The 18,151-nt window shown below is 34.0% G+C and overlaps 2 protein-coding genes across 3 annotated transcripts; one reads left to right on the top strand and one right to left on the bottom strand.

The window, feature by feature from the left end:
• LOC18608853 (pentatricopeptide repeat-containing protein At5g13270, chloroplastic) lies at positions 707–4,380 on the bottom strand. Its single transcript, XM_018116214.1, has 2 exons — positions 2,024–4,380; positions 707–1,587 (listed from the first exon to the last, which is right to left on the bottom strand). The coding sequence occupies exon 1, from the start codon at positions 4,337–4,339 to the stop codon at positions 2,051–2,053; it is 2,289 nt and encodes a 762-aa protein (XP_017971703.1). The 5' UTR covers positions 4,340–4,380; the 3' UTR covers positions 707–1,587; positions 2,024–2,050.
• Positions 4,574–8,608, top strand: LOC18608852 (aspartokinase 1, chloroplastic). Of its 2 annotated transcripts, XM_018116215.1 has the most exons (13): positions 4,586–5,208; positions 5,311–5,393; positions 5,469–5,509; positions 5,714–5,868; positions 5,983–6,132; positions 6,243–6,338; positions 6,555–6,671; positions 7,007–7,126; positions 7,204–7,296; positions 7,385–7,501; positions 7,822–7,938; positions 8,121–8,183; positions 8,273–8,608. In XM_018116215.1, the coding sequence occupies exons 1-13, from the start codon at positions 4,795–4,797 to the stop codon at positions 8,426–8,428; spliced, it is 1,722 nt and encodes a 573-aa protein (XP_017971704.1). In that variant the 5' UTR covers positions 4,586–4,794; the 3' UTR covers positions 8,429–8,608. The 2 variants fall into 2 exon arrangements, with proteins under 2 accessions (XP_017971705.1, XP_017971704.1); XM_018116216.1 differs by lacking the exons at positions 8,121–8,183; positions 8,273–8,608 and having other exon boundaries at positions 4,574–5,208; positions 7,784–7,872.

Genomic DNA, 18,151 nt, shown 5'->3' with positions numbered 1-18,151 from the left:
TTGGGTATCACCTTTAAGATACCTTAAATCGAAACCCAATTATATTAATTCCCACGTATTAGGGTACCCGATACCCTTAGAACCCGATTATACATAATATTATAATATTATATGTAATGTTACAAAAATTTTTAATTAGTGAGATTCTAACATTTGTCCTCCTTACTTTCAATACAATTTTAGCCATCTCAATCAATTTTTCTTTTTGTGGTTTAAATTTTAATTGTTAGTAAATTGCATATGAAATAATGTAAAATATTTTTATATGTGGATTTAAGTTTGGGTTATTAAATGAGTATCCATATTTAAAAAATTTATTTTGTATAATCAAGTATTTAATGGATTCAGATAATTAACAGTTAATGCTATACTAATAGGATTCGATTTTGAATAATATTTTATAATATTATCTAAAGTTAAAATTAAAATATCTTGATATTTAAATGATTTTAAAATTAATTATTTAAAAATTAACAAGTACCCTACTCATCGTAGTATGTTTTTTGAAGCAACTTATCTCTTGCACTCGTGGTACTTTCCTAGCGGCTAAAAGGATTTCCACAATATGACTCCAACAAGTTCATTCAAATGGAGAGAGTACAGTATTCCATTTCCATAGAACTTCCCTCCTTGTTGTTATGTGACATGGTCCTTCATTTGATTCGTTTTCATCTTGCCGAATCTAAGGACAAAATAATAGAAATATATCCGTATCTCAAATAATAGATGCTTGGCTTATTGGACAACTTGCCAGATACATGAAAAGCGAGTAGGAAGGCTGAGCTGACATGTCAAGTGCATGTAAGACCCAACTGGCTCATTCAGAAAGAAAAACCAGAGGAAAAAAAATGAAAAGACAAGATATCTAAAGTGATTAGATATAATAATTAAGTAATATGGTTATCCGCTTAATTAAATAGACCAGGCAGTGAGCACTCAGGCGAAGAAAAGGAGAGGAAGGTTCCCATCCATGGTGACAGATGACACACTGGGATGTGCCGGATACTCTTTTGTGGGCAAACAATCATCTGGAGATTCTTAAACTTCACTATTCAAGTAGTTTAATACAACAAAGACGTGTCAGGCGGTGAAGGGTTCCCTTCTCCATGATGCTGCTTATGTACTTTTTAGTCCCACCGCAACAAAAATGGCTGCCATCGCTCGTTGCAAAGTGCACCAAGTACCAATCAACCTTGGATTCTTGGACTTTGTCACTGTTGGGCCACCCATGCGCTTGCAGGTTTTCCTTTTTCCACATTTTTGCAAATCAACAAATATTGTGTGCTTCCTGTTACGCAGTCACGCGTGTATCCGCAGCCAACCCCACCACAATTGCCTAAAAGAATTTCTTATGGTTGGCTCTATTTCTTTTGTTTTTTTTTTCCTTTTTTCAAATTTCAGCCACAACATTGTATCCGGAGCATTGCCATTGTTAAAAATCTATATATATATATATACACACACAGATTGTGATTGAGATGAAAGAGCAACAGTGAAATCCAGGAAAAAGACAGCTTAAATTAATTTTCTTTCCCCTAAGCCAGAAGCTGAGACTGTCTGATGATGATCCCAATGAGAGGTGACAACCTATAAAATAGCCAAGCATGAAATTTTGGTGGACATAGATCATGAAAAGAATTAATTCATGCTGAACTTTCAGCCACAGAATTATCAATATCTTCAAGTTTCACAAATACTTCCCTTGGAAGAATTATGTTCTGGGGCCACGTGCTATTATGCACAATCCCAGCTAAACATGATGAGGTGAAAGGCACTTGTGTTAAAATTGCTGTGTTTGAACTGTAAGGGATCTGGGGGTGTTGGGGTGAAATATTAGGGAACTTTTGGTTGTATTTGCTATGTGGAAATGCAATGGGGTGACGAATTCTGGGTGTGGTTTTAAAAGGAAATTCATCTGCTCACTTTGAGGAGAGAATTTCTTAATGTATATATTTTATATCAATGAAATGATATGGCTTATAAATAAAATACAACTAAACTTGAATAAGGATAATCATCCTACCTCTCATGGCAAAACAAATTGCAAGCATCACCAATAATCATTGCAAGAGCATTGCCCTAAATGGAAGTGATGGAATCTGCAGGAATCCCTAACGGTGATTTTGCGTCCTGTGACCATGGATACATGTTTTGCAAAATCATGGCAGTATTTGCATGCCCGGAGATTCTTGAAAACAATAATAGGTGCATTGCTTGGTACAGTTATGAGCCCAAATGCTATGGCAAGTCTCTCACTGTGGTCCATAAGTTGCTGTTTCCGCTCAGGCAAACCAAATTGTACATCCTCTTCTGTTAGAACGCCACCTTCATCCTTCATAACAGAATGGTTGAATTCTTTTAACTTTTCATAAATCTCGTCTGTCTGAGGATGGTGTTTATCGCCCACTACAAACCGATGCACCCTACCCTTGACAGTAATCCAGCTGCAGCTAAGTTCCTTTTTCAACTTTCTTTCACCCATCATACTTCTTACATGAGCTGCTTCTTCCCATTTCCCAGATGAAGCATATAGGTTAAACATCAAAATATAACCTGAAGTATCATCTGGATCAAGCTGAAGTAGATTTTCTGCTGCAACTTTTCCCAGCTCAAGATTCCTATGGATCCAACACCCACCCAATAAGCATTTCCAACTCATTGAATCAGGATCAAAGGGCATAATCTTTATCAGTTCATATGCCTCTTGCAGCAGACCAGCACGAGAGTATATATCAATCATACAAGCATAATGATCAATAGTTGGTCTCACACCATATTCACGACTCATTGACTCCAAATACAGTTTAGCTTCTGTAACCAAGCCAGAATGACTACAAGCAGTTAAAACCGCCACAAATGTAACTTCATTTGGCCTCACACCAGAGTCCTGCATCCTCCTGAAAAGCCTTAGGGCTTTAGAAGCATTGCCATGATAAGCATGACCACATATATTTGCAGTCCAAGCCACAGTATCAGGTTCATCAATAGACTCAAACGCTCGATTCGCATAGTCCAATCTACCACATTTTGAATACATAGTAATCATTGCACTCTCTCCATAAAGATACGAAATTAAACCTCTTTTTATTGAATCTGCATGAACTTGGGCACCCACATTAAAATCAGCAAGAACAGAACATGCTTGGAAAATGCTGGTATATACAAAAGAATTCAAAGACACATCTTTAATCCTTAACGATTTAAAAATCTTAAGCGATTTCTCAAATTTACCAACTTGGCAGTAGCCAGTGACTATAGCACTCCATGACACATCATTCGGTTCAGATATCCTCTCAAATGCTCGGCAAGCAGATTCAAACCATGCACATTTGACATATAAATCCACAACAGGAGTTCCCACAAAAACATCAGATTCGAACCCAAGTTTTACAACATAACCATGAATTTGCCTCCCTAAGTTCAAATCCTCCAATCCAGCACACGCTTTCAGAACAACCGAAAACACAAACCCATCCAATTTAACACCTTCCTTTACCATTTTACCAAACAATTCCAAAGCATCTTTTTGTTTGTCAGCTTGAGTACACCCCATCATCAATCCCGTCCAAGCTACAGCATTCTTTTCAACCATCTGACCCATAACGAGCTTAGCCCCTTCTAACCACCCGCATTTAGCGTACATATTGGAGATCGCTGTGATAACAGAAACATTGGTGCTTAACCCAGTTCTTATAAGGAGAGAATGGATTTGTTTCCCAATCTCCAAAACAGAAGGATCAAATAAACTCTTCAAGAGTCTGGTAAAAATAGTCGAATTCGGTCTAATTCCTAACTCAACCATTTGTGAATATAACGAAAAAGTTTTCTTTAGATGACCTTTTTGTGAATAAGCAGAAATAAGTATAATCCAAGATCCTAGAGTTTTCTCAATCATTTTATCAAACAGTTTCTCCGCATGCAGAAAGCTCTCACAGTCCAAATACATTTGCAAAAGAGAATTCTCGAGAAACCCAGATGGGTTCTTCATCGTTCTTCGCAAATGGTTGTGAATTAATTTACCGTCCGATAAAGATCTCACTTTGCTACAGGTTTCGAGAAGGGATTTATACGAGTGGGGATTGACGGGAACGCCGGCTTCCTCCATTTGTTTGAGGAAGTCACGAGCTTCTTTGAGTTTCCCCTGTTTAGATAAAGAAACTAAGTGTACGTTCTCTACTTGGCCTTGTTGGCTTAGGGGGATTTTCAGTGAAGAAGAAGTGCTTTTGAGAGAGACCCATGAAGGGAATTGAGCAAAACTTGCAGGTTTTATTGATGGAGTTTCGTTCTTAGTAGCTGATATTTGTGAAGGACGGGAAGACGGCAAGGAAATATTGGCCATGTTTCTACCTGGAAAATTTCAGTTCAAAGAATACAACAAGTTATATAAACAACGGTTTTGATGGAAGACATGGAGAGAGTTGGCGGGTTTTTCTTCCCAATGTTTTCTATTTTACCTGACGCTTTCCTATTCCATTTTTGCTTTTTTAACAGCCTGAAAGTAAGTTAGATTGACAAATTTACCATTCAACTGTATCCTTGGGAATGAAATGTTGTCTTTTGATTTATCCAAGACGAAGAGCGGAGTCAAAGCCCAAGCCCTACTACCGTTCTTCGTAAAATCCGTTACATTCCACCTGCCATCGCTTCAGTCCCACTCTACTAAATTCCACTACCATATTCCTCTTTTCCTTCGAATTCCAAACAAATTGAGAAGATTTGAAATGAAATGAATTCTCAGAATCTTTTATACGCTTGAATCTTGTTTCCGATACACTCTCCAATTCCAACGGCAAAATGGCAGCGTCTTTGCAACTCTGTCGCGCTAAAACTCCAACCCACTCGGGATTCTTCAACACGCGCTCGCCCTCGCCCTCGGTATCTTCCACTCGCATCCAGTTCGTAGCGTCTACGGATTTATTGTCGGCGATCGGAGGCGGTGCGTGCAGGAGGAGGAGAGCGTTGAGAGTCGGTTACCAGAGAGGAATCAGAGCGGTTCTTGAAGAGAAAAGGACGGAGGAGGAAGAGGATGAGAAGGAAAGCTTTGGTGAAAATGTGAAACAATTCACTTGCGTTATGAAGTTCGGGGGATCGTCGGTGGCATCGGCGGAGCGAATGAAAGAAATCGCCGATTTGATTCAGAGTTTCGAGGAAGAAAGGCCTGTCATTGTGCTCTCTGCCATGGGAAAAACCACCAACAAACTTTTGCTAGTAATGCTCGACGGCCACCGGCATTCCTTTTCTTTCTTTTTTTCTTTTTTTGTTATTCTTTCATTTGTGAATTACATTATGCTATTACCCATTTTGATTTAGGCTGGAGAGAAAGCTGTGAGCTGCGGAGTTTCGAATGCGGCCGAAATTGAGGAGTTGCGTTTTATAAAGGATTTGCATATCAGGTTTGTGTTTTCTGCGTCTTCTTTTAGGATTATAATGCCTTTACAATCTTAATTTGCACCCTTTTTTTGGTTCAGGACGGTTGATGAGCTTGAAGTTGATCGATCTATCATTTCCTGTGAGTATTTCTTTTACTACATTCTTTTTCTTTGTTAGTTACATCAATCTTGGCATATTTATGGGATTTGGTTGTGCACAGTTAGGAAGGTTATTTTCTGATAAACTACTATACTGTAAATTGAAGCAAACTTGTAGGTGATTTCCTTGAATTATTAGGTGCTTATTTTATTTGAACTAATATTCTTGTTGATACTTTTTGCAGCATATTTAGAAGAATTCGAGCAACTTTTGAAGGGTATATCAGTGATGAAGGAGTTAACTCCTCGCACAAGGGATTATTTGGTCTCATTTGGAGAGTGCATGTCCACAAGAATTTTTGCAGCTTATCTAAATAAAATTGGCATTAAAGCACGCCAAGTATGTCAACTACAATCTTTAGTCGCTTGCCACATTCTGATTTTACTCTTATTATCTGTTGCCAGTTTTAGTACTTCCTATCAGCTAACTATGTCACTAAATACTCTTTTGCAGTGTGATGCATTTGAAATCGGTTTCATAACCACTGATGACTTCACAAATGCAGACATCTTGGAAGCTACTTACCCAGCTGTTGCAAAGAGATTATACAGTGACTGGGTTAATGATCCTGCAATTCCCATTGTAACTGGCTTCCTTGGAAAGGTGGTTTTACTGCTTAATGTTGGATATGTGTTCTGGATCAAAACATCTCAACTGCTCAATTAGAGTTTATTGGCATGTTATCACCAACATAATTTATGTTCTTTTTTCAGGGATGGAAATCTGGCGCAATTACTACCTTAGGTAGGGGTGGAAGTGATTTAACAGCTACAACCATTGGTAAAGCTTTAGGCTTGCAAGAGATTCAGGTCAGATTTTGCCCTGAAACTAAATGCATCTGCATCAAGAATTCATATGATCTCATACATGCTGTCATGCAAATACATCAACCTGCAAGATATTATATCTGATGCTATATAGTTGACTAATGCTGGTAGTACTATTTTTAGATTCTCTAACAGTAGTCAATTCTGTTTATATATTCGACCAAAATATCTAGCAGCTTATTCCCAAAATTTGAACAGGTGTGGAAGGATGTTGATGGTGTCTTAACCTGTGATCCAACTATTTATCCGGGGGCAGAACCTGTACCATATTTAACATTTGATGAGGCAGCTGAGCTTGCTTACTTTGGTGCTCAGGTTAGACTCTTGTTGCCTCTTGCTGGTGTATCTCTAGTAATGATGTAGAGATGAACTAAACTATTATGCACAGAAAGAATTTTCATGTTATCATAGGTTCTTCTTCTTATTTCTTTGTTTTTTTCCCCTGATAAAATGTGATAATAATATCGCACTTTTGGAATGCTTTGCTCACTTATATGTTCAACCCATTGTAGTTGCCATAGCAAATGCAGAGAATTTGTTTATTGCTTGAGATAAAATAGGTGGCAATTAAAATTCTATAATGACCAACTTCTCATGGAGTCTGCAAAGAGAACTGAAAAGCTAAAGTTAACCTATATATTTTTCTGCAGGTCTTACATCCACAATCAATGAGACCAGCAAGAGAGGGTGATATTCCTGTTAGAGTCAAGAATTCTTATAATCCTAAAGCTCCTGGAACTCTCATAACTAAAACAAGAGATATGAGCAAGGTCTTTTAGCAGCTGAGTTTTAGAAGATTAAATCACAATTTGAAAGCTTACATTGTTAACCCAAAATCCAATTACAGGCTGTGCTGACCAGCATAGTTTTGAAGCGGAATGTAACCATGTTGGATATAGTTAGTACCCGCATGCTTGGTCAATTTGGTTTCCTTGCTAAGGTGAGAAACGATGTTGTTGTGGTTGTGTTTTAGCCCTTGTTTACTGTAAGATGTAAATGGAATTTGATATTATTTTCCCTCCAATCAGGTGTTTTCCATTTTTGAAGATTTGGGTATATCTGTGGATGTTGTTGCTACAAGTGAAGTTAGTTTGTCTTTGACATTGGACCCATCAAAACTGTGGAGTAGGGAATTGATTCAACAGGCAAGGGAAAAATTTATGTTGTTTGAATCTTAATTGCTTATGTGCTTGCCAGCATGAATGGATTCCAGCACAGCTATGAGCTGATGTGTCATTGGAGAATTATTTCTTGTGCTTATTATTCCTTACATTGGAGCCAAATCTGTTATTGGGCAGTCAAAATTGTTCTTGGCATGCTGGAATTCTGCCTGGATTTTTTATGTTCAATGTTCCTATTGGTGGAATCTTGAATTTTAGCCATAATTAAAAATCTCTTTTGTTGTTGAACTCTTGTTTTTCTCACAGTTTTAAAATCCATTTGAAGAAGATTCTTGTCTGAGCAGGAACTCGACCATGTCGTGGAAGAGCTTGAGAAAATTGCCATTGTTAATCTCTTGCAGCGCAGATCAATCATATCTCTCATTGGGAATGTTCAACGTTCTTCATTGATACTGGAAAAGGTTAGGATTTTTCTCTGTTCAAATCGTGGAAATTATATGAATTACCTGTTACACCATCAACATGATGATTACCAGAACTGTTTTATTCTTGAGACTTTGAAGAATTGGATATCATACAGAAAAAAAGTTCCCCTTTTCCTATTAATCACATTAATATTAACTGCTGGGTCAAATTTTGACAGGTATTTCATGTTCTTCGAACCATTGGAGTAAATGTCCAGATGATCTCCCAAGGGGCATCCAAGGTCTCCTCACAATACCTCTTACGTATAGAACTGCAGTATTGGCCATTCTTTCATTTTTCTGATGGATGTAATTTTGGGAAACTGAACAGGTGAACATCTCACTGATAGTAAATGATGGTGAAGCTGAAAAATGTGTTAAGGCCCTTCACCAATCCTTTTTCGAGAGTGGTGATCTGTCCGAGTTAGTAGCTGATGGTAGTTTTGGGAATGGTTCTGCATCGTTACTGCAAATAGAAACTCAGTGATACTTGCCACCATCTCATAATACTTTTTGTTGGCTTACACATTCGCATATTCAAATCTTGTATGTGAATGACTCTATTATGCCTCTCCATGTCTGAAATGCACTGACCCTATAATTGAACTACTCACCGATAACCAACCAATCATCATCATATGACATATATGCTTTCGATTATTTATTATATTCATTGTTTTATTCTTAATTACTTTTTTACTTAAATTAAAATTTTGATTCATTTTTATTTCTTACCTCATTAATTTTGATAGTGAACTTTTTTAGTTATTATAAAATATTAAATTTATATAAAAATATGTATTTTAAAAGTGTAAATGGTGGATGACATATACCGTTGATAATTTATGAAATTAACTATTTTATTTTTAATTAGTGCTTTTTTATTAAATTAAAATGTTGATTTTATTTTTATTTTTTTATTAATATGAAGTGTACATTTTATTGTAAACTTTCTTTAATCGATGATTTTTCATTAAATTAAGTATTGAGTAATTTTTGTTTATTTATTTTCATGTTAACTTTGAATTTTTTTTATTAAAGTAAACATTCTTAATAAAATTTAAATTGAAATTTAACTTATAGGAAGAACATGGTCGTATGGTGTAGAGAGGCCATTGAACACTTGTTATGGTAATTGTTTGCACTATCAACCTTAGAGACTTGGATCCAAATAAAAATATATTAATCTTGGATATTTTGACATAAATAATAAAAATACAAATTAAGCAAAAAATAGAGATGCATATTCTATATTGTATAGCGTTAGCTAACGTACGGCTTGAGCCCCACATTTCATGTACATATGCTGAAATTTTTCTCTATGGGGATTAAACACACATAACTGCTCCAAAAAGCAGTGTAAATATTTCTTCTTCTTACAAAATAACTATACCCATAAATCGTTGTGCATTAAACCAATTTAATTTAGTTTCTTTCTACCCTTACTACTTATTTATAGATTTGAATCATAAATTCTTTTATAAGAATGAAGCTTCCAGAATTATTGTTAAGAACATGATAATAAGACTTCCAGATATTACAAAAACAATTAATTAAGAAAGAAGTATATAGCAAACTGTAAATCCTAAAATCCCTTGTTTATCTAGACTTAAAAAGTACGACAAAATTAAATATAGTTAATTCATTTCATATTATTTCAGTGAAAATTTGATTGTCATATAATATTCAATTACTTTTTTATAAAAATTAATTATTATCCTAAATTTGATGGCAATGATTTAACTTTAATATAAGTTTTATTAATTATCCGAGCATTTGGTTCATCGATTGGTATATGATCTTCCTATCTAGTTCAAATCCCCTTCTTCCAATTAATATAAGTTTCATTAAAAACCTAAAAGAACAAGACAAGATCTAAATAACTCAATAATTTAAATCCATTACAAGTTGTAAAAACTCTAGTAACAAAAAATTAAAAACAGAGATTTTATGTCGGGGTTTGTGTACTTGTGTGTGTGTGCATATATATATATATCTGAATATCAAATGTCTTATGATTATAAGTGAACTTTAATCAAAATCTGATAAAAGTTAAAATAGGCAAAGAGATTTAAACCACATTACGAGGAGCAGAGTAATAAAGTGGATTTTCTTGATTAATAGATGGCCTTTTCTCCTGCATGGACGGTTAGGTTACTGAATTAAGATGCAAACCGGTTTTGTATTTTTGTGTTTTTGTTTTCTGATTTTTGTATTGACATTGTTAATGCAATTTGGGGATGGGTCAATTTTGCCAAAGCCCAAGAACACTAAGGCACAACCCATTAGCCTCCTTTTGATCCATTTGATAAACAAAACCTGGCATGGCAAACCCGAGTCAAATAGCCTCAACGCTCGACTTGAGTCCAAGGCCTTAAAGGCTGTTTTAATTGACGGCCAGATACCATCCAAGTACCAACAATGACATTCCATAAGTGATCTCCTATTATTATACCCCAAGACCTGGCATGACAAAAGCCTTAGCTTTAACAGTTCTACCACCAAAAAAGGCACCATGGAAGGAGTTGGCTCGTCCGACCCTCTGGTCACTAGTAGCGAGATAAAACCATTACGATGACCCCTTTTGGTCTAGCAGTGAGGCAACTCACACAGTGGTGAGTACCCTCCCTAGCGTAGCAGTAAGGTAATCTCCAAACATCTACTATCGACATGGTAATCATCATTACGGGAGCCTTTATATGGCTGACTCTTGCACCACTCTTATCTTTGCTACTTTCGACACTATGATCGTCATTGGGACAGTTCCTCAGATGGCAAACATGGTCCTTGTCGCCACAGCTAGGTTTCGCCCACGGCCCATCTTAGCTCATTGCTAGGTGCATCACTCAAGAGAAGGCTAGCCACCTTTTCACTCTTACTCACCAATTTCTCCCTTATCAATAACAATGTCTTAACCACTAGCAATCTTATCGCCACTTTACAAAAGGCCCATAGAAGTCAACATGGCACGTCCATCCACCCTTACCTCTCTTGCTCAAATATCATCATGCAAAGTGGGAGTTCCGAAAGATCAATAAAAGTTGTTGCTAGCAAAGTTTTTCACTAAGTGAAGTCTAGCAACTACTTGTCATAACTTCTATCTTACCTCAAACATTGTTGCCAAGATTGTTATATTCATTCGTGACCATTGCCAAGGTCATTGAAACGCAAATGTCTAAACAACAAATTTTTGTGATTGTTAGTGACAATTATAACAGCACTTGACCCACTCCCAGCATCATTGAAGAGGACAACAATGAGCCATGATGTCTAAAGTCATCACCAATCCATTACCAAGACGCTAGCATCTACTTCAGCATGAACCAACACCACCGTCTCTAAGGTCCTAGCACCACCAAGCTAAGTCCATTGCACTTGCAAGCCATTAAATGAAGCTTGCTATCTCTTAATCTATTTAATAAAGGTCTTCTTTCTCCATGAAATTATACATTTTTTGTTATTTATTTATAAAGATAAAGTTCTTAGTATGAATATGCTTTACAAAAGAATTATAAAGAGTTATAAATAAAATCCTTATAGCATCAAAGTATCATTCTTAAATTGTTTCTAGTTAATGCTTTATCAAACAAGATCTTGATAAAAGTCGAGAGATTAACATGTTTGTCGATTATGAAGTAAGCAATCGATTTCTTATATTGAAGTATGGCGATACTTGAAATTAACGTGTGGATGCTTGTTAAAAAAACAAATTCATTGAAAATGACCTACCATGAGAATTTCATTTGGTAATTTACGCAAGTATCTATGGAATATATTCTTATGTGTCAATTATGCAAGTGATCTTTCAACTAGATATCATCATGTTATCTTATGTGTCAATTGCTATACTTTTGATACTATCTTAAGTAGTCCTAACTAAGAATGAATGAGGAACATATTGTGTTTGATCAACTTTCTAAAGTCTAAACTTTACAAGTGGACAGTTGTTCATATTCCAAGATCAATGAATCATCTTGCCAATCATCTACCAAAGATGGTGTTGAGCATTTGGAGGATCTTGTTGAGATCTTAGGCTATTTCCATTTCGTTTCGTTTGCCCTTGTTGCTGTTGTGTCAATTGTTTTTTTTTTTATATGCTTCTTTTCTGTTTTTCTTTGTAGCCTTTCCTTTTCTTCTTGTGTTCACGATTTGTGTTTCTTTGTATAAACTGCTATATTTTAGCAACCTCCTCTCTTACTAATGTTTTTCCATTAAAAAAAAAAGAAGTATAATGAGGTGGATATTGAGTATAGCATGAAGTATGTGAAGAAAAATAAATTATCAATAAAGAATACATCACTTTAAGTTTTTTTAAGGGAGAAATATCATTTTTTCTTGGTATGTTTTAACACAAGGAAATCCTTGCCCAAGGTAAAATGAAAAAAGAGTTCTTTTGAATTTCATTAAGGAGTTAAGAATAAGTTTTAGGAACAAAAAGACACTAAACCACGTTTTATGTCTTATTGGGATATTGGACAATGAAGAATTAAATTGTATTACAAGACTGAGCACTAAAGGGTTTAGTCAAACCTTATTGATTTTTATAACATTTTGGTAGTAATGATATATTGCTAGATGTCAATCATGATTTATAAATGTAAAATTGATAATGCATGCAAAAGTATTTGATCATTTGATCCTAATGTTAATAATCTAATGGGTTATACATATAAAAGATGACAAAATAAGAATCTTAAATGGGGAATTAAGTTGGACTTAAACAAGTTTTGGACTTCAAAGGATTTAATTGAAAAAGTTCAATTAAATTAGAGAAATTTTATAATTAGTATAAAAGTTGCACTAAACCTAATAAAGTTAAAATTGCGTATAAATTCTATGTTTATGCTGCAAATTAAAGGTCCTTGAAACCAAAGAGCCACGCAAGAAAAGTAAGGAGAGAAATCAAGATCAAGTGTCAAACCTTGGAAATCGGTTTACTCCCTTAATTCTTGGCTAGTTTTGAGTACTCCTTAGAGAAGTGAGAAAACTTGTGAGCCTTTCCCTACGTAGCACTAGTCTTTGGTAGCATAAGCAAACACCAATCTCCCTTAGAGTTGTTCTACTTGGCATCTATGTGGATCACCATTAAAGACAAGACATTTGGACAATTTGAGGTTGGTAGCAAATTACCAAGATTGGTGGCAAGAGGATTGTTGGAAAACAGGATTGGAATATCGAAAATGTTAAGGAATAGTTTCAAGGCGTGTATCACTGCCACTTTTCTTAAGATTTTATTCACCTCCACCTATACTATCCAAAAGAGTTATTGACGTATAAACCTCGAAGATACTATGAAGTCTTGTGATTGATTGTGTTCTGCACTAACAAAAATAATCCACTAAGCACTCACCGGTGTATGATAAAATTATCAAACCTTTATAAAGTTTTTCTACAACAAAACAGTATAGAAACAATTTAAGAAGAATTTGAAGATGATGGAAAGAATGATTGCAAATTGTTTATGTTTTCTATTTTTCATATATTCAGAAAACTAAAGAGTCATATTTATAGACAAAGATATTTTTTCTCAACAAACACAATTCTCTGTTTCGAACAAACACAATTGTCTATTTTCCAATATAGTTATCTGTACAAACTTAATTTTTAAACAAATATAACTCTTGAACAATCATAATTGTTCATAGGGGTAGAGTTTTTTTTTATTTTTTTGTGTATAAAATTTAAAATATATAGCTTTATCACCCCTAAATAAATCAAATGAATTAATTTGGAGTAGTGGTAAGAAATCTAAGTTAGATTTTAATGGCCTAGTTTCAATTTTGAAATTATTTTTCTTTTATTCTCTTTTTTTTTTGTTTTCACCTTATTCTCTTTTTTCATGAATCAATCAAACAATTTTTTACTCTCCAAACCAAAGAAGAATCCTAAACCTTTTTAACTTGTACAAATTTGAAATCTCTTTCTACTCTCCAAACCAAATAATTATACTAAACCCTTTTAACTTATACAATTTTGAAATCCCTTTCTCCTCTCTAAACTAAATAACTATACTAAACCCTTAAACTCACACAAATTTTGAAATCTTTAATATTTAAGATGAATCTATCATAATTCACAAGTAATGTTTCTTGAATTTACAAAGGATATTGTAGTTCAATTATTATTATGTATTTTTAATTGACACGGATTTAGTAATCAAGGCATTTGAAAGCATGAAAGCACGTCAAGCATAGCATAAATTATCTAATGTGAAAATTTAATATTAATTTCTCTTTTTGTTTTATATCTATTTATATTAGTGAATCTGAAATCTTATATTTAAATTGTTAATGAAATTTTATGTTATAATTTATTTTTATTTCAAAAGCGATTAATTTTTTGCTTCGAATCGAATCACTGATCCGACCTTGTATGGTTATTCTTTAGCCACCCTTCATAAAAAATCCTAGATCCGCCACTGATTGTTCAAATGACTTTCTTCCTTTCATTTTTCCACTATTATTGTGGAAAATGTCCAACAATGATATCAATACATAAGGTTAGTGGCATTGAGATTTTGACATCTAAAGCATAAATGTATAACAATCTTCCTCTTTTTGGTTAAGATTTTCTATATTAAACAATTAAAAAGTTTGTTGATTCCATGAGTTTTTTATGACAACAAAACATTCTTCATTCATTAGTATCTAATCATATTATTTAAGTGTGCAAAAGAAAGTTTAAATTCATTAATATATTAAGTATTTAAAAGCAAGTTAAGATGTCTGTTTAGTTGCAATATGGGTTAATTGGTTAAACAAGCCAAGAAGAAAGAGATTTAATGAAGACAAATTAGTTTTAACCAATGATCGAAGATCCTTAGTTAGTTAAGTCAATTTTGGGCACTAAACTAAAGACAGGCAAAAAGGTCTTAATTGGTTAACACAAGGTTTAATTAGTTTAGAAAGTATTGAATGCAAAACAAATGGTTATTAATCGGTTAACCAAAAGGGTTAATTAATTAAAGATCAAACTTGAACTACCTAAAAAGTGCCAAAATTCAAACTCAAAATGAAGTTGACCATTAAAGGGCACAAAATGAAGAGATTCAAATTTGAAAATATTTTAATCGATTAAAGCTCATCTCAATTAGTTTAAGTTAAAGGAAAAAAAGCCTTAATCAGTTTAAGTTGAAGAAAGAAAAGCCTTAATCAATTAAAGGAATGACTAACTAATTAAAGGAAAACTGCAAAAAAGTTAGTTGAAGAAGTCTAAAAATAGAAAGTTCTTAATCGTTTAAAGTCACCTTTAACCTGTTAGCATAGTGAAGCAGACTGCAAAATAAAAAAGCTTTAATCGATTAAAGTTCATCTTTAATCGGTTAATGAGGCACTACTAGCAATTTGAAAAGAGCCACTAGAAGACAATATAATGATTATTTTTGCTTTAGAATTGTTTTTAATAACTAAAAAATTTCCTTCAAGTATTTAAAGAGGTTTAAACAATCATAAATGACGAGAGAAGCTATCCAAAGTGATTTTAAGCTTTGAAGACTAAAAAATCTTCTCTTTGTACTTGTATTTCTACTTGGTGTTCACTGACCTTATTAAGTTTTCAAACTTTCCATCTCATTTCTTCCAAAAGAATTTCCTTCAAAGATATTCTTAGTGTTATTCACCACATTTAACACTCTTTTTGGGATCAACAAGTGCTATCAAAGTTTAACCCTTAAGTTTAAGGTTTAACATCCTTAAGGGAAGGTCCAAATGGCTACACAAAATACTAATGTGGCATAAGGGCAATCCACAATAAGCCTTCTCTATTTGATGGATCGAATTACCAATATTGGAGCACTAAGATATATATTTACATCACAGCTGTTGACTATGAGATGTGAGATATAATCACCAATAATCTTTTTATCCCCACTAGCACTAATTTAATTACAAGTGAGAAAATTCTCAAATCTAGATAAGAGTGGACTGAAGCAGAAATGAGAAAAGTCCAAATAAACTTCAAAGCCATTAACATTTTTCATTGTTGAATTCAACAAAATTTCTAACTGTACCGTAGTCAAAAAAATTTGAAAATAGTTTCAGATTATCCATGAGGGGACTTTTTAAGTTAAAAAGTCCAATATCACCTTTCTCACCCATAATTATAAAATGTTAAAAATGGAATCTGGTGAAAACATAACCACCATGTGTGACCGATTCACCAATGTAGTCAACAAACTCAACCAACTTTGGAAAATGATACCTAAACATGAGTTAGTAAAAAAGTTACTTAGAAACTTACCAAAAAGCTGAAAACTAAAAGTGACTACCATCCGAGAAGCTAAGGACCTCAACACAATTAGTCTTGATGAAATATGTGGTTCACTTTTCACATGAGTTGGAAATAAAGGAAAGAAGAATAAAAAGAAAAGAATGAGGCTAAGGAGAAAAAGAAAAATCTTGCATTAAAAGTGAGCTCACTTGAAGAAAAATTGAAGAGTCTCACAAATGATGATGATGAAGAGTTAGCCATGATAGCTAGAAGATTCAAGAAGCTCATGAGACAAAGAAAGATAGAAGATTTGGAAGAAGAAATCAAAGAAAAGGTCAAGGTTCTTCATGGAAGAACAAATACAAGAATGACTTTAACAAAAAGGATAAAGCATTGCACTTTGAATGCAAAAAACTTGGCCACTTTAAATTCGAATGACCATTGCTCAAAGAGGAATCCTCAAAGAAAATCAAAAGCCAAAAAAGGAAAGGGTGGCTGCAGTATGGTCAAATAGTGATTCCTTAAGTTCAGAAGATAAGAAAGAGAAGTTGAGAGAAAGAACAAACTTTTGCTTGATGGTGAAGGATGAAGAACGCAAGTTAACACCTAACTTATGTGATATTTCATATGATGATGTTCAAGATGAGTATGATAGCTTATATGCTGAATTTGAAAAGATGGCTTTGAAATATAAAGTTTTGAGAAAGAAAGCCATGCCATTAGATGATGAATTATTAGAGAAAATAAAGTATGATTTCAATTCTGTTTTTGTTCAAAGAAATATTTTTCAAATTGAACTTGAGCATGCCAAAACAGATTTTGAATCTTTGAAGTTGGAACTAGAGTGCAAAGATGAAGCTTTGGATGAAAATGTTTCTCTTAAAGCTTCAATGGAAAAGAACTCAAAATTGAAATTGATCAAAAATAAAAGACCAAAAAGAGATGCAAAGAAAAATGATACATCTTCATGTCACTGTTATGTATGGGGCAAGAAAGGTCATCTCTCTTATGATTGTTATCATAAGGGACATAACCCCCCCCAAAACCAAACTGGTTTAAGTGCCCAAAGGTTCACATGTGCCCGTTAACCTCTAAGGACCCATCAAAGTATGGGTTCCTTTAAAGAAGAACTCAAAATTTGTTTTGTAGGTTGAGCAAGAGTACAAAGAACAATGTTTGAAAGCTCAACCAAAGGAGGGACAACCTTGGTATTTTGACAATGGCTGTTTAAAGCACATAACCAGTAATGAAAAACTATTTGCTAAGGTTGATTGGAAGAAGAGTGATAATCTTTCTTTTGGTGACAACTCCAAAAGTATTATTCATGAAATTGGAACCATGGGTAACACTTTCAAACTTAAATCATGCATGTTTTATTTGCTAAAGGCTTAAAGCACAAGTTGTTAAGCATTAGTCAACTTTGTATCAAAGTATTTAGAGTTTGCTTTGATTCCCATGGATGTCAAGTAATTGATATTGATACTAATAAAGTAATATTCATTGGCAAAAAAATTAAGAATACGTATGTGATCTTTCTTGATAAAGTTGTGCTTCAAAATAAATCTTGTCTTATAGCCAATGATGTTTGTCCTAGTTGGTTGTGGCATAAATGATTATGACATGTTAGTGTGCACACTATTTCAAAACTTTTAAAAAATGACTTAGTTAGTGGACTTCCAAAGATCTATTTTGAAAATGGCAAAGTTTATGATGCATGTCAATTTAGAAAACAAGTAAAGAGCTCTTTTAAGCCAAAGAAAGTGATGCCAACTTCTAAACCATTGGAATTATTACACATGGACTTGTTTAGACCAATAGATGTTGTTAGTATGGGAGGCAACTTATATGGCTTTATTATTGTTGATGATTACTCTAGATATACTTTGGTATACTTTCTTGCTCAGAAAGATTATGCAATGCCTACTCTCATTAATCATTGTAAAAAAGTTCAAAATGGAAAAAGGTTTTCCATTGTTGGCATTAGAAGTGATCACAGTGGAGA

The sequence above is a fragment of the Theobroma cacao genome, chromosome 2 (genome assembly GCF_000208745.1).
Source record: "Theobroma cacao cultivar B97-61/B2 chromosome 2, Criollo_cocoa_genome_V2, whole genome shotgun sequence".
Lineage (NCBI taxonomy): Eukaryota > Viridiplantae > Streptophyta > Magnoliopsida > Malvales > Malvaceae > Theobroma > Theobroma cacao.
Note: the sequence above shows the minus strand (reverse complement) of the source record. Positions and strands in the feature narration are given on the sequence as shown.